This window comes from Lepus europaeus, chromosome 1 (genome assembly GCF_033115175.1).
Source record: "Lepus europaeus isolate LE1 chromosome 1, mLepTim1.pri, whole genome shotgun sequence".
Lineage (NCBI taxonomy): Eukaryota > Metazoa > Chordata > Mammalia > Lagomorpha > Leporidae > Lepus > Lepus europaeus.
In genome coordinates, this window is record NC_084827.1 from 90,416,421 (window position 1) to 90,432,708 (window position 16,288).

Consider the following 16,288-nt stretch of genomic DNA (forward strand, 5'->3'; position numbering starts at 1 on the left):
CTCACATCCCTGTTGATATTAATTATTTATTTTTTCAGCATGTGACACATTAATGTTGTTCTAAAACTTTGAACTATCCAAAGCATAAATTTAGAGTTTTCACTCCTTCCTTATCCTTTCTATTCCGTTCCTTAATACCTTACTCATTCTAATTCTTAACTAATATATTAACAGTTTTGATGACTATTTCATGGGTACTTAGGAAAGTGGGACATTGGGTATAAAATTCGATTTACAAGGGGTAATTCAAAAAGTTTGTGGAAAATGAGTTAAAAGGATAATGCACATTTTCTGTGAACTTTGTGAAAACTCTTTGCATAGCTTTAAGATCTATCTAAGCTGTTTAGCTCCTTGCTTTTTTGAATATTTGATTTGTTTTGTGCTGAGAGTATTTATGAAAGTTTCTCTTATTAGGGTGTTTTTATCTGTTGGACTTTGCATATCCTGTAAGATTTGCTTCATAAAATGGTTGCTGTGTTATTTGATGTATATGTACAGTCTTAAATGCTTAATCTTTGTTGTGAATCATGGATATTAGCATTAAAAGTGGTCTTTTGGGTCATTTTTGATGCTTTTTGGATTGAATTTCTGCTTGTATGGTGTTAAAATCTGCTTGTATTTCTTATTGTTTCTATTTACCTGATAAACTTTTGCCTATCCCTTTATTTTTAGCCTTTCTGAACCACTTTTGGTGGGAGTGGGGATCACTTCTGTTGTATACAGCATATAATCAACTATATGCTAGTTACAGGACAAAATTGAGATCAGTAGGTGAGTTAAGTCCATTCACATTTATTGATAGGACTGAAAATGTGCAAACTTAGCTTTTTCATATTTTACAATTTTGTGTATTATGTTATATTTGCTATGTTTTAGATGTTACAATGTATAGTTGTATTATTTGGGAAGGTTTGTATTTTTGCTGTAGTGGTTACTTTTGTGTTAAATTTTTTTTCTTAAGTCTTTAGTTTTCTGTTAATCTTTTATTTCCTGGCCTGTTAGTTTTTAGCCACATACTTTAACTTGCTATACAATAACTGCTATTTACATAGCTTTCATGTGACCATTTATTCATTCTGTTTTTCTTTTCCCCTCTTGCTCCTCTGATATTTGATTTTATGCAGATGTTTGTATGTCAGTTTTCCAGACCTTTCCCTATCTTTGAGAGAAATATATAATAAACTGCTGAAGTTTTTCATCATCTCTTTGTTAGGGTTAAGATCAAAATGGACTACACTATCCTTTTTGTAACCACTTAGTCACTTCTGGCTATTGAGCAATTGAAATATGAATACTCTAAATGGGTATGTTCTGTGCATGGAAAGCACTCCCTGGATTTTGTAGACTAGGCATAGTAAAATATAAAATATCTCAGTATGTTTTCAGGTTGATTACATGTTGAAATGATATGTTTTGGATATGTACATTGAGTTAAAATAGGTATGTTTTAATTTTTGAAATGTTGCCACTAGAACATCTAAAATGTGTGTTTCAGATCTGGCATGTGTTACATTTCTGTTGCACAGCACTGTTCTTAGATCCCTCAAGAATTACTTCCAGAATTATAAATTTTTTCTGTACTGTTGATACTAGATGGACACTTTAACTGAATATAAAATCTATGCTCATTCTTTTGTTTCACTGAGGTTTCTGGAAATGCTGCCTTTTTTTTTTTTTTTTTTTAATATTTATTTATTTGAAAGGCAGAGTTACAGAGAAAGAGGAAGAGGCAGAGTCAGAGGGATCTTCCATCCTCTGGTTCACTTCCCTAAATGGCCGCAGCCACCAGGACTGGGCCAGGCAGAAGCCAAGAGCTTCATCTGGGTCTCTCATGTGGGTGCAGGCTCCCAAGCACTTGGACCATCTTCCGCTGCTTTCCCAGCTGTGTTAGCAGGGAGCTACACAAACTGGCACCCATATGGGATTTTAGCACTGCAGGCAGCAGCTTAACCCATTGTGTCACAGCACTGGCCCCATATTGCTACTTTTTATTTTGTTTTTTGAAATATGATTCTTTTGGCCTGTAAGTTATTGTAAAAATAATGACATATTGGGACCTGCGCAGTGGCACAGCAGGTTAAAGCCCTGGCCTTCACCGCTGGCATCCCATATGGGCGCCAGTTTGAGCCCTGGCTGTTCTGCTTTTGATCCAGCTCTCTGCTGTGGCCTGGGAAAGCAGAAGATGGCCCAAGTCCTTGGGCCCTTGCACCCATGTGGGAGACCCAGAAGAAGCTCCTGGCTTCAGATCAGTTCAGCTCTGGCTGTTGCGGCCAATTGGGGAGTGAACCAGTGGATGGAGACCTTTCTCTCTCTGGCTCTACCTCTCTCTGTAACTCTTGTCTTTCAAATACATAAAATAAATCTTAAAAAATAAATAAAATGATATGTAGCTATCATTAATTTGTAATGGAAAACATGATTATTGCTTGGTTGGAGGCTTTGATGATTTTACATTAATTTTGAAATAATTTTTTTAGATTTATTTATTTATTTGAAAGAGTTACACAGAGAGAGGAGAGGCTGAGAGAGAGAGAGAGAGAGAGTTCTTCCATCTGATGGTTCACTCCACAATTTGGCCCCAACAGCCGTAGCTGCGCTGATCCGAAGCCATGAGTCAGCAGCTTCTTCCGGATCTCCCAAACGGGTGCAGGGGCCTAAGGACCTGGGCCATCTTCTACTGCTTTCCCAGGCCATAGCAGAGAGCTGGATCAGAAGTGGAGCAGCTGGGATGCGAACCAGCACCCATATGGGATGCCAGCGCTTCAGGCCAGGGCGTTAACCCGCTGTGCCACAGCATCGGCCCCAATTTTGAAATAATTTTATCCAAATATGTCTTAGAGTTGATATGGGTAACTTTTGCTCTGGGTAAGGGACGGTGTATAAAAACCACAATTTGCCATCTTAACCATCTTTGTGTGTACATGGCAGATGTGTAAACTATATATACACAGTACAACAGATTTCTAAAACTATCTTTTAATACTGAAATTCTGTACCCATTGAACAACAACTCCCTGTTATCCCTGTATCCCTGGTCCCTGCAGCCACTATTCTCTTTTTTAATGAGTTTGATTACTTCAGATACCTTATAATGGTATCATGGAGTAGCTGTCTTTTGTGGCTGGCTTATTTCACTTAGCATGATAGCCTCAGGACTCATCTATATTACAAGATATGACAGAACTGCCTTCTTTTTTTGAGACTGAATAAGAATACCACATTTTCTTTATCCATTCATTGATCCATTCCATGAACATTTAGGTTCCTTCCACCTCTTGGTTGTTGTGAATAATGCTTCAGTGAATCTGGGGGGCACATACCCTTTTCAAAGTCTTGTTTTGTTGGATTCTTTTAGATATATATTCAGAAGTGGGTTTGCTGTATCATAGGGTAGTTGCATTTTTAAATTTTTTGAGGAACAGTCATTCTGTTTTCTATAGCAGCTGAACCATGTTATTTTCCTACCAACAGAACACAAAACTTTGATTTTTCCATATCTTTGCCAATATGTGTAATCTTGTGTTTGCTTGATAGTGACCATCTTAATACATGGGAGGTGATATCTCATTATGATTGATTTTCATTACCCTGATGATTACTGGTGTTGAAGCATTCTATTTTATGCTTCTTGGCCATTTGCTCCACTTCCAAACCCTGCTAATCTTGTCTGGGAAAGCAGTTTAGGATGGCCCAAGTGTTTGGGCCCCTGCACCAACGTGGGAGACCCAGAAGAAGCTCCAGGCTCCTGGTTTCTGATCAGCTTGCATTGGCTCAGTTCCGGCTGTTGTGGCCATTTGTGGAGTGAACCAATGGATGGAAGACCTCTGTCTTGTCTCTGTTACTCTGCCTCTCAAATAAATAGAGTTTTTTTAAAAAAGAAATATTGATTCTACTCTTTTAAACATTTGTATTCTCTTGCTTTGTTGTGCTGTCTGCCTGCAATTCTTTGGTGCTACAAGAAGCTATTGAATTCTTTATTTTCCATTGCCCCCAGCTGTGCAAGTACATTGGTTAAGTCAGTGCTTCAAGTCTTAGATGGCAGAATGTTGGATACATGTTAATGTTCTTTATTTCCTTCCAAAGGGAGAAGCCACAAATTGGCACTTCTGACTCCACTGAGTTGTGCCAGCTACTATCTGTAGTAGTGCAGATTCTTTGGTGCTACAAGGTGCTTTCTTTTGCTTTCAGTGGACCCTAGGAATTTGAAGTATCCCAGTCCCTTGGACCCTAGAAAAGCCGGAACATGAGCTATATGTTCTGCTTTTCTCTTTACCTCCCATGGGAGAAGCTGAGTGTATTTATAGTAGGTTTTGAGGGAAACTTTCAGAAAATCAAATAGCCATAAAAGTGATTTTGTATATTTTGATGGAGATTCCATTCATTTAAAAATGCAGAATTTTTTAAAAATTAATTTTATTAAAGATTTATTTATTTGAAAGAGTTACACAGAAAGAGGAGAGGCAGAGAGAGGTCTTTCATCCGCTGGTTCACTCCCCAGATGGCTGCAACAGTCAGAGCTGCACCGATCTGAAAGCAGGAGCCAGGAGCTTCTTCAGGTGTCCCAGGCAGGTGCAGAGGCCCAAGGACTTGGGCCATGTTCTATTGCTTTCTCAGGTCATAGCAGAGAGCTGGATGCAAGAGGAGCAGCCAGGTCTCCAACCGGTGCCCATATGGGATGCTGGCTCTTCAGGCCAGGGCGTTAACCCACTGTGCCACTGCAGTGGCCCCCAAATTGATTCTTTTTTTTTTTTTCTTTTTCTTTTTTTTTTTTTTTTTGACAGGCAGAGTGGACAGTGAGAGAGAGACAGAGAGAAAGGTCTTCCTTTTGCCGTTGGTTCACCCTCCAATGGCCGCCGCGGTATGCGTGCTGCGGCCGGCGCACCGTGCTGATCCGATGGCAGGAGCCAGGTGCTTCTCCTGGTCTCCCATGGGGTGCAGGGCCCAAGGACTTGGGCCATCCTCCACTGCACTCCCGGGCCACAGCAGAGAGCTGGCCTGGAAGAGGGGCAACCGGGACAGGATCGGTGCCCCGACCGGGACTAGAACCCGGTGTGCTGGCGCTGCAAGACGGAGGATTAGCCTAGTGAGCTGCGGCGCCGGCCCAAATTGATTTTTAATACATAGCATTTTTCCCCCTGAGTAAGTAGAGCTCTCTTATGTTGGTTTTTGACTGTTGTCTCACTAGAATTTTTTTTTTAGGATTTATTTATTCATTTGAAAAAGTTAGAGGGAGAAACAGAGATCTTCCATCTGCTGGTTCACTCCTGAAATGTCCTCAGTGGCCTGAGCTGGGCCGATCCAAAGCCAGGTGCCAGGAGTTAATTCCTGGTCTCCCATGTATGTGGCAGGGGCCCTTCTTCCACTGCTTTCCCAGGCATATTAGCAGGGAGTTGGATCGGAAGTGGAGCAACCAGTACTTGAACCGGCATCCATATGGAATATGGGCCCTACAGGTAGTGGTTTTACTGGCTATGCCACAGCGCCAGCCCCTAGTGAAAATTTTTGATCGTGTGTGTGTGTATGTGTGTGTGTATTTATGTAACTAAGTTCCTGTTTATTGACATTTAGGCTTTCTTTTTTTTGGGGGGGTGGGTCCTATGAGTGATGCCATGATGAGAATTTTTTTTCTTAATTTGTTATTTATTTGAGAGCCGGAATTACAGAGGGAAGTAGAGATAGAGAGGGAAATCTTCCATCCGCTGGTTCACTGCCCAAATGGCCACAACAACTGAGGCTGGACCAGGCCGAAGGCAGGAGCCAGGACCTTCTTCCGAATCTTCCATGTGGGTGCAGGGGCCAAACACTTGGGCCGTCTTCCACTGCTTTCCCAAGGGCATTAACAGGGAGCTGGATAGGTAGTGGAGTAGCCGTGACTTGAATTAATGCCCATGTGGGATGCTGGTGCTGCAGGCTGGGGCTTTAACCTGCAGCACCACAGCGCTGGCCCCCATGAAGAGCCTTTATTTATTTATTTATTTTTTGACAGGTAGAGTGGACAGTGAGAGAGAGAGAGAGAAAGGTCTTCTTTTGCCGTTGGTTCACCCTCCAATGGCCGCTGCGGCCGGCGCATCTCGCTGATCTGAAGCCAGGAGCCAGGTGCTTCTCCTGGTCTCCCATGGGGTGCAGGGCCCAAGCACTTGGGCCATCCTCCACTGCACTCCCGGGCCATAGCAGAGAGCTGGCCTGGAAGAGGGGCAACTGGGACAGAATCCGGCACCCGACTGGGGCTAGAACCTGGTGTGCCGGTGCCGCTAGGCAGAGAATTAGCCTATTAAGCCGTGGCGCCGGCCTGAAGAGCATTTTTTTAAAAAAGATTTATTTTATTTATTTAAAAGTCAGAGTTAGGGAGAGAGAGAGATCAGTCTTCCTCCAATAGCCGTGACAGCCGGAGCTGGATCAAGCTCAAGCCAGGAGACTAGAACTCTGTGGGGGGTCACCCACATGGGTAGAAGGAGCTTAGGCACTTGAACCATCATCTTCTACTGCTTTTGCAGGCACATTAACAAAAAGCTGAATCAGAAGTGGAACACCTGGCCGGCGCCGCAGCTCACTTGGCTAATCCTCTGCCTACAGCGCCAGCACCCTGGGTTCTACTCCGGTTGGGGCACCGGATTCTGTCCTGGTTGCTCCTCTTCCAGTCCAGCTCTCTGCCGTGGCCCGGGAAGGCAGTGGAGGATGGCCCAAGTGCTTGGGCCCTGCACCTGCATGGGAGTCCAGGAGGAAGCAGCTGGCTCCTGGCTTCGGATTGGCGCAGTGCGCTGGCTGTAGCAGCCATTTGGGGGGTGAACCAATGTAAAGGAAGACCTTTCTCTCTGTTTCTCTCTCTTTCTCTCTACTCTGCCTGTCAAAAAAAAAAAAAAAAAGTGGAACACCTGAGGCTCGAGTGGTGCCCCATGAGTGGGTTTTTTTTGTTTTTTTTTTTTAATAGTTGTTGCTGCTCACTTATTTTCTTTGGGCGAATTCTGTAAATTGAATTGGTGGGCCAAAGAATGCTTTCTAAAGAAAAGAAAATTAAGCTATTTTTAACTAATTCACAAAGTCATGAGGAATTGACATTATCCCTGTCTGTCTCTGTCCTCTAAAAAGATAGACCAAAGCTCTAGTATCTACTGCCAGGAGTTACCTTTCCTCTATATATTTACAACTGGTTCTATTTATTATATGAAACATAGTCTTTTACAAAACAGATTGTTCTTGTTTTCTGTTGATTTTTTTGGAAAGTTAAGAGATTGTATCTGGCAATGGAAACTAACCGAGTTTATTTTTAGCACTAGATTTGATCTGTAAGTTAAAATGTGGGAAGATTTCATGGCTTCTTAATTTTTGGCTGCAGTTCTGGCAACTGCTAGTTTTGTTAAGAAGAGAATCATCCGACTTTAAAAAAAAAAAAAAATGAATTGAAAGCTGAGTGACAGGGTTAGGGAATGGAGGTGGGAGTGGGAAAGGGCGACAGAGATTCTCATGTGCTGTCTTACTTCCTAAATGGCTGAAACAGCCTGGTCTGGGCCAGGCCAAATCCAGGAGCTAGGAACTCCATCCTGGTCTCCCACATGGGTGGCATGGGCCCAAGCGCCTGGGCCATTTTCCACTGCTTTCCTAGGCACATTCAGGAAGCTGTGTCAGAAGCAGAGCGGCTAGGACTTGAACTAGTGGCTCACATATGGGATACCAGCATTGCAGGTAGTAACTTAACTTGCTGTGTCAGAATACCAGACCCAATGATCTGTTTTTAAATTTTATCATTCATGAAATTCAAATAATATCAAATCCTCATCTATTAAAAATGCATTTTGCTAATTGTATAATATCTAAACATGTTTTCCACTTGAGAAAAAGTGAAGTGTATTTCAAAGGATCTCTTCAGTTAGCCAGTTGACCTGATTTCCTCTTAGTATCCAAATCTGTAGCTATTAGCATTAGAAGAACATGATGTTTCATCTTTACTTTATACCCTTTTCTAGTAAGGATGGACTAGACAAAGAATACTGCAATCAGAATTCTGAAATTTGATTGTTTCATACAATTATACCACAACTGAGAGTGTATTGTTTCTTGGGAATCATATACAAAATGGGATACATATCTACCCATACGTCTCAAGATTGTGAGAAGGTAATAAGCATGGGATTGTGGATGTACCCTGAGAACTGTAAAACATTATATAACTCTAAGGTGGCATTGCATATTGCAGCATTTTCTGTAGCAACAAGGATGGCAGCAAAATGATGTGAAAATACAGGCTTAATGCTGGAAGTTATTCATTAAAAGCCTAGTTTCTTAGCTTCTTAATGCTATTTTTGTGTTGTTTTTATGTGATGTTCATAATTTCTTAGTTAGCTCAAAAGTTTTTCTTATTGTTTGGGAAAAATCTGTTTGGTGCTCAAACTTGGAATCCTATTTTAAAAACTTTATAATTTCTGTCTGGTACTGAAACTGGGAAATCTCATGAATCTGGGTCCTTTCCTCCATTACTTGCCTTTTTCTAAATGAACCTTTGTCCATTTTGGACAAGTGTTTTCTCTGCCTGGGTTGTTTTTTGTTTTGTCCTGCTAAATCCTTGGTGTTCCTAAAAGTCTCCATTGAAATTGGGCATCTTTCTCTGTCCTTCCAAGATGAGTGGTCTCATTGAGAAGAGACATACTTGTCATGTTCAAACATGATTGCATACTTGGATATATTTCTCTTCTACTAGGTAAGTTCCTTAATAACAATGACTGTTTCTCATTCACTGTTACATTTCTAAGTGACAGGCTAATATCTGGTGTCAAACAGGTGCTCTAAAATGTGTCGAAAGGATGACTGCTGATAATTTTACATTTATGCATTGCAGCATAGTCAGCCATTCTTTGTTTTACTCTGGTGCATTTTTGTATCTCTAGACCAAATATTTCTTTCTTCTGAGGGTTGACAAATGTTCACTTAAAAAATTTCCATGGTGCTTAAGGATAGGAATATTTGTGGAGTCAGATTGATTGTCATAAACACAGAGGAATCGAGGGCACTGGAGAGAAGATCAGTTGTATTAACCATACAGGTATAATCCAGACCTGGATAAAGAAATGAGGGCAACAAGGGACTTTGGTAAACAAAATGGAAAAGTTGAACCTCTAGAGGTTTTCATGAGGTAGAAGAACAAGCTTAGTGGGAAGATGAGTGTGAATTCAGGAAAAGAAAATAGAAGTTATATTCAGCAGAGGACCAGCATTTTAAGAGACAAAGCAAGAACCTGTATGCTGTTATTGGAGTATAGCCAAAAAGTTTGTTGTAATTCTAAAGAAGTATGCTTGGCAGACATACAGTGTTAGAATGATAGATTGGACTATTGAAGAGGAGACATGTTTATCAGGCTCAGAATGAGACTTTATCTTTTTTTTTTTTTTAAGATTTATTTATTTATTTGACAGGCAGAGAGAGAGAGAGGTCTTCTATCTGCTGGTTCACTCTCCAGATGGTCACAATGGCCGGAACTACACCTGTCGCAAGCCAGGAGCCCTAAGCTTCTTCCGGGTCTTCCATACAGGTGCAGGGGCCCAAGGACTTGGCCATCCTCTACTGCTTTCCCAGGCCATAGCAGAGAGCTGGATTGGAAATGGAGCAGCCGGGACTTCAACCAGCATCTGTATGGGATGCCAGCAGTGCAGGCAGTGGCTTTACTCTCTATTTCACAGTGCCAGCCCCGAGACTTTATGTTATGTGTAGTGGGCAGCCTGCCTTCTTTTGGTTCAGTATTATATAGAAGTCTGAACTTTCTGTGCACCAGGTTTGGAGACAGAGCAGTGGATGCAACACAGACAGATTTTGCATGCAGTCCAGTGGGAGAAAGAAGTCAGTAGCCGTTTGATTACAAAACTGCATGAAACCTACAAGTTTTAAAAGCCTTACACTGGAAAGATACATGGTCGTGAGAACTAATAAAAGGGATTTCTAAAAAATAATTTATTATTATTATTTTTTTTACTTAAGATGGTCAGGTTTCCAGGAGGAAACACCTGGCTCCTGGCTTCGGATTGGCGCAGTGCGCCGGCTGTAGCGGCCGTTTGGGGGGTGAACCAACGGAAGGAAGACCTTTCTCTCTGTCTCTCTCTCACTGTCTAGCTCTGCCTGTCAAAAAAAAAGAAAGAAAGAAAGATGGTCAGGTTTACTGAGTAAGTAGCAGTGTGGACCTGAATGCCTTATTATCTAGGAGAAGTAGAGAACAGTTCAAGGGAGTGTGGAGAGTGGAGCTGTGGAGAGTGGCCCGCAAGAGGGATAACATTCATGTTACTATTTCAACATTTATGAATCTCTTGAAGGCAGTGTTGGTTCAATTTTGTTATAGGCAGTGAGATTACTTTGCTCTTTAAATGGTAGCGGCAGTCTATGCTTCCATAGTCATGCATGTGGGAATTTGTGTACTTCCATTCCTGCTGATGCTAGGAAGCATTATCCCAATTTCAGGTTTTTCCCAATTTAACAAGTATAATTTATCTCATTTTGCATTTATTTGATCAGTAATGAATTTGAATATCTCTTAACATGTTTGTTAGCCTTTTGGGTTTTCTTTTCTGTAAGTTGCCTGTTTATGTCTTTTATCCATTTTTCTTTGGAATAGTTCTCCTTTTCTTGCTTTTTGGAAGTTTCTTACAAATTCTAGGTATTATACATTGAAAGTAGCTTCTTCCATTTAGTCATAAATTCATTAATTTATTTCTGCTTTAATAAATTTCTAGTCATTTAATTATTAAATAAAATTATTTAATAAATTTAATACATTCTGTTTTAATAAATCTTTTTTTATATAAGTGTCATCTTTTTTTTGCCGTATAGTTTGGTACTTAAAAATTTTAATAAGTTCTTTTCTGCTTCTGTACCAGAAAAATACTTTCAGTTGTTTGGTTTGGTTAACTTTATGGCTTTATCTTTCACATTTAGACATATAACCTATAAGGAATCCCCTTTTGCATATGAGCATAAGGTAGCCATTTCCTTTATCATCTTTATATCTTGAGCAGTTTGGACTGTGCCCATTAATTTTGTGGTGCTGTCTTTATCTTGAATTCTTATTTATACATAGATCTGTCTCAGCTCTCTTATTACATTGATTTATTTGAGAGGCAGCGTAATGTGGTTAATAGCTTCAATTCTGGCTCTGCTGTTTATTAGCAAGCTAATAAGCTTGGGCAAATCAGTTAACTTGTGTAAGAAATGTGATGTTACCTATCTCACAAGGTTGTTAGGAAACTTAAATAAGTTAAGATTAAACTTTTTTTCATTTTATATGAAAGTCAGAGATCTTAAATTCACCAGTTCACTCTTCAAATGACTGCAACAGCCAGATCTGGGCCTCGCTAAAGCCAGGAGCTCTCAACTCAATCCAGATCTCCCAAGTGGGTGTCAGGGACCCAAGTACTTGAGCCATCTTCTGTTGCCTCCCACAGTGTAGGAAGCTGGATCAGAAGCAAAGGAGCTGGGATGCAAATCAAGTACTCTCTTCTTTTTTAAAAAAATTTTTTCTTTTTTTTAATTTTTTTTTTTTTTTTGACAGAGTGGACAGTGAGAGAGACAGACAGAGAGAAAGGTCTTCCTTTTTGCCATTGGTTCACCCTCCAATGGCCACCACTGCCGGTGTGCTGCGGCCGGCACATCGCACTGATCTGAAGCCAGGAGCCAGGTGCTACTTCTGGTCTCCCATGCGGGTGCAGGGCCCAAGCACTTGGGCCATCCTCCACTGCACTCCCAGGGCATAGCAGAGAGCTGGCCTCGAAGAGGGGCAACCAGGACAGAATCCGGCGCCCCGACTGGGACTAGAACCCCAGGTACCAGCGTTGCAGGCAGAGGATTAGCCTATTGAGCCACGGCGCTGGCCAAATCAAGTACTCTCATAGGGATGCCAGTATCCCAAGTGGTTTCTTAACTGCTGGACCAAAGTGTGCCCAAAGTTAAGAATTTCAAAATACCTGTTATTGGATAGTAATTGTTATATAGTGTTTGTTAAAACATACGTATGTGTAAATTATTTCTTCTTTGGATAAACTATACTTCTTTGTTACCAATATTTTGTGGTTTCTTATGCCTCATTTCATGCTTCTTACCTGATTTACCTATTCCTGAACTTTTGTTCTTCCATTTAAATTGCAGAACATTTTTCTTCACTGTGCTAGTGTTTTCTTGATGTAAATTATTGAGGCAAAATGTCAAGGAGATGCTGTGAGATAGGATAACATTATTTTGGGGGAAAACAGATACGATTTGATTGGCTCAAATGAGGCTTGATGCTGTTGGTGAGAGTCTCAGTAGTTACCCTGCCTTCACGTTCATTTGTCTTCAGAAGGTTGTTTCCCCACTTTCTCATAATGTGTTTTTTTTCTTTCTCTTTTGTTTTTGTCTCCTCTGCTTCTCTGCTTACTTTACTGATAATGACTAGCAGATCATAAAATTAATGATCTTTTGTTGTTATTATTTGATATCTGTTCTCCATCATACTATTTTTTATTATTTTTTGTTTTAAAAAATATTTTCATTTTATTTGAAAGGCAGACAGAAAGGAAGAGACAGAGGTGGACAGAGAGATCTTCCATCTAATAGTTCTCTACCCTAATTTCCACAACAGCCAGATTGGGCCAGACTGAAGCCTGGAGCTCAGTACTTGATCTGGGACCCCCAGATGAGTGGCAGGGACCCAAGTACTTGAGCCATCATCCGCTGCTTCCCTGGATACACATTAGCAGAAAGCTGGATCAAAAGTGGAGGAACTAGGATTTCAACCAGGCACTGTGATAGGGGATACAGGTGTCCCAAGCAAGAACTTAACTGCTATACCAAGCGCCGACCTCCTACCTTCCTTTTAAAGTAAGACTTCTAATCAAATTAATCTAGTGCATAGTTTTACATATAATGAACCTTCAGTTTAATTTTATTTATATCTTACTGCAAATAAACTTTTCATCTTGAATCATTGTACTGATTCTCTTTGAATAACACAAACTTTTTTCATACCCTAAAGGCTTGAATGAAATTAAAATCATCTAATTTCTTAGACTCTGTAGAACTTAAAAAAAAATTGGAATAATATGATAGAGTTAAGAATTTGAACTTTGATGCCTGAGCCGTGGCTCACTTGGTTTATCCTCCGCCAGCGGCGCCAGCATCCCATGTGGGTGCCTGGTTCTAGTCCTGGTTGCTCTTCTTCCAGTCCAGCTCTCTGCTGTGGCCTGGGAAGGCAGCGGAGGATGGCCCAAGTACTTGGGTGCCTGCTCCTGTATGGGAGACCAGGAAGGAGCATCTGGCTCCTGGCCTCAGATTGGCATAGCTCTGGCCATTTGGGGGGTGAACCAACGGAAGGAAGACCTTTCTGTTTCTCTCTCTCACTGTCTAACTCTATCTGTCAAATAAATAAAAAAAAGGAAAAGAATTTGGACTTTGTGTATATATATTTATATGTGTGAATTTGTATGTGAATATGTATGTGAATATGAATACTCAAATATACCTGTGAATATATATACACGTGAATATAAATAACCTAGATTTGTATCTTTGTTTTGTCCCTGTTTTTATGTTAGTTTTGTTCTTTTCTTTCTTTTTTTTAAACTTGAAAGGGAGAGACAGACAGAGCTCCCATCTTTTGGTTCATTTCCCAAATGCCTAAACTGGCTGGAACTGGGCCAGGCCAAAACCAGGAGCCAGGAACTCAGTAAAAATCTCCCGTATAGGTGGCAGGGACTCAGCTACTTTACCCCTCCATCACCTGCTACCTGCTAGGGTCTGTACTCAAAGCTGGAATCAAGAGTGAAGCCAGGGTTCAACCCACATCTTTCCATGTGAGGATGTGTTCTTTCCAAACAGCATCTCTACCACCATGCCCAGTGCTTGCCCTTCATTTCTTTTATATGTACATTGTTGTGCATAGCTTATATTTATAGTAGATATGTAGTAAGGATTTCACTTATTCATTTAGTTAATGTTTCGAGCAGCATCTTTGTGTCAGCTACTTTATTGAGGCACTAGGGATATATGAAAGTTAACAAAATGAGCAAAAATTATTGGCATCTTGGAGCTTTATGCTAGAGGAAGATGAGTTATAAATAAGTGAGATCTTTAATATGTCAGATGTTACTAAGTATATGAGACGTGAAGGATTTTGTAAGCAGGCCATTTGAGAACAGCAAAAAGCAGCAGTGTAGCTAAAGTAAAGGATGGGGAAGTTGAGAGTTGGGAGATGAGGTCAGAGATACAGGGTCTTGTAGGTACTTGAGTGATGATCTTGGCCGGGAATGATTTACCTTTCAAAAGGTAAAGCTGCTTTGTTGAGAATGAGCCATAGTGGGGCAAGGGAGGAAATAGGGAAAACACTTAGGAGCCTGTTGCAATAAATTGTGAAAATAATGAATGGTAACTAGAACCTGAATGTATTTTATAAGAACTTTTTGTTTATTCTTTATTTAAAATATTCATGTCCTGATAGTATTCATGTCCTGATAAGCTTTTGAAATAATTGTATCTGTATTTGAACTGTTAGGCATTTTGTACTAATAAAATTTCAAGTATATAGATAAAGAAAATACTAAAAATCTGTGAAATAAATTCATTTGCCATGACTTGCATACTTTTCCTCAACCTGGCAGTGGTGACAAACACCCTAATTAATTTAGCAAATGAGAAATCAATTTTCTTTTCATTGAAATTTTAAATTCTAGTTTCTAAATGCATATGCTTAATCTTGAAAAATTTCTCTTATGAAAATTGCACTAGTCTGAGGTGATATTATTCTGAGCCATAAATTTTAAAGGATAGCCGACAAGGTTTTCTATAAGTCTGTGATAAAGGGATTATTTATAATTGACTCTTAGAGCACTGTGCAATTACTAAGCAAGTAACTTTAAAGAATTATGCATTGATTTAATATTACTAAAACAACTTATGTTGCCTGCTTTACATTTTCTAGGAACATCATTTACAGCGAGCTATTTCAGCACAGCAAGTGTTTAGAGAAAAAAAAGAGAGCATGGTCATTCCTGTTCCTGAGGCAGAGAGCAACGTCAACTATTACAATCGCTTGTACAAAGGAGAGTTTAAACAGCCCAAACAGTTCATTCATATTCAGCGTAAGTGTTTTAATTCATTGTTTTCTGTTTGTAATTTAAACTTATCAACCAATGAAAATCCTTTATCTTCTGTTGCCCAGAGATTTTAATTTTTCAATTCATACACACTATTTTATAGAAATGTTAAACATTAAAGTTTGAAATCCTTTAATGCTTACATCTGAACTTGAAGATCATTTGATTTTCAGTAGCATTTGGAACATTTGCTGTTTATGTAGTTTGGGATTTTGTATGGAACTTATACTTTATCATATAGCCAAAAGGTGGTGGATTATCATATTGAATGAAGTTTATTTTCAGAGGCCCAGTGGCTCTAAAGCCCAGGAATAGGGGTGAGTCTTCTGAAGTTTTTCATGATTACATCCTACTCCTCTGCCTTCATCTGCTTTTTATAAAAATCTCTCTGCCTCCTTCCATTGTTACTATTTAAACTCTCATTGTCTCTACCCTTAAAACTATTTCAGTAATCTGTTATTTACTGCCCTCTATTTCCCATCCTGGCTCTCCTCTAATCTGTCATTTCTACAAAGTCTGCCTGCACCCAAGTGGTCTTACTGAATTGTCAGCCTGATCAAACTAAAATTTAATCAAGTCTGATACTGATTAAAATCCTACTTAATGTTCTGTGTTGTATAAATACAGTAGAAGTTTCCAACTGATTCTTCACATAGATGCTAGTGTCTGGGTATCTTGTCTCCTTGAATAAATAATGTCTTGGTATCTTCTGATTGTGGTAGGTAGGTAGGTAGATAGGTAGAAAGAGAAAGAGGACAGAGAGAGAGAGAGAATAACTTGCTCAAAAATAGAGATTCTAGGATTCTGTTTTACAATCTACCTACCTGAGATTCTTTGGATATACAGCCTGGTGATGTGTATTTTTAAAAATTACCTAGGTAATTCTGAAACGTCACAGATTGAAGACTGCCTCTAAGATCAACTATTTCATATTGATAGTAAGATAGATATTTTTCACCTCTGAAATGAGATTACATCTTAAATTGCTGCTGTCTTGGATTGAAATCTTACTCATCTGAGAAGGATTTGTATATGTTTCTGCTGGGCACCTGGAGACACTATCAACCTGAGACCACTTGAAAGTCTTCATTTGCTTAGTTTTTTTATTTCGTTTGTTTTTGGACCATAGCATTAGCTTTAATTCAGGCTGCAGACTTTCTAGGAGTTCATATCTCCTTCCTTCCACCTAA

At 39.9% G+C, this 16,288-nt stretch overlaps 1 protein-coding gene across 3 annotated transcripts in view; it reads left to right on the plus strand.

The window, feature by feature from the left end:
- EPC2 (enhancer of polycomb homolog 2) overlaps positions 1-16,288 on the plus strand; it is a 136,652-nt gene that overhangs the window by 45,240 nt on the left and 75,124 nt on the right. For 2 of the 3 annotated variants that reach the window (XM_062186518.1, XM_062186527.1), the window contains exon 2: positions 14,924-15,083. In XM_062186518.1, coding sequence (XP_062042502.1) covers positions 14,924-15,083 — 160 coding nt within the window. Of the gene's footprint in view, positions 1-672; positions 772-14,923; positions 15,084-16,288 lie in introns of all 3 variants that reach the window. The other variant, XM_062186536.1, reaches the window with a different exon arrangement.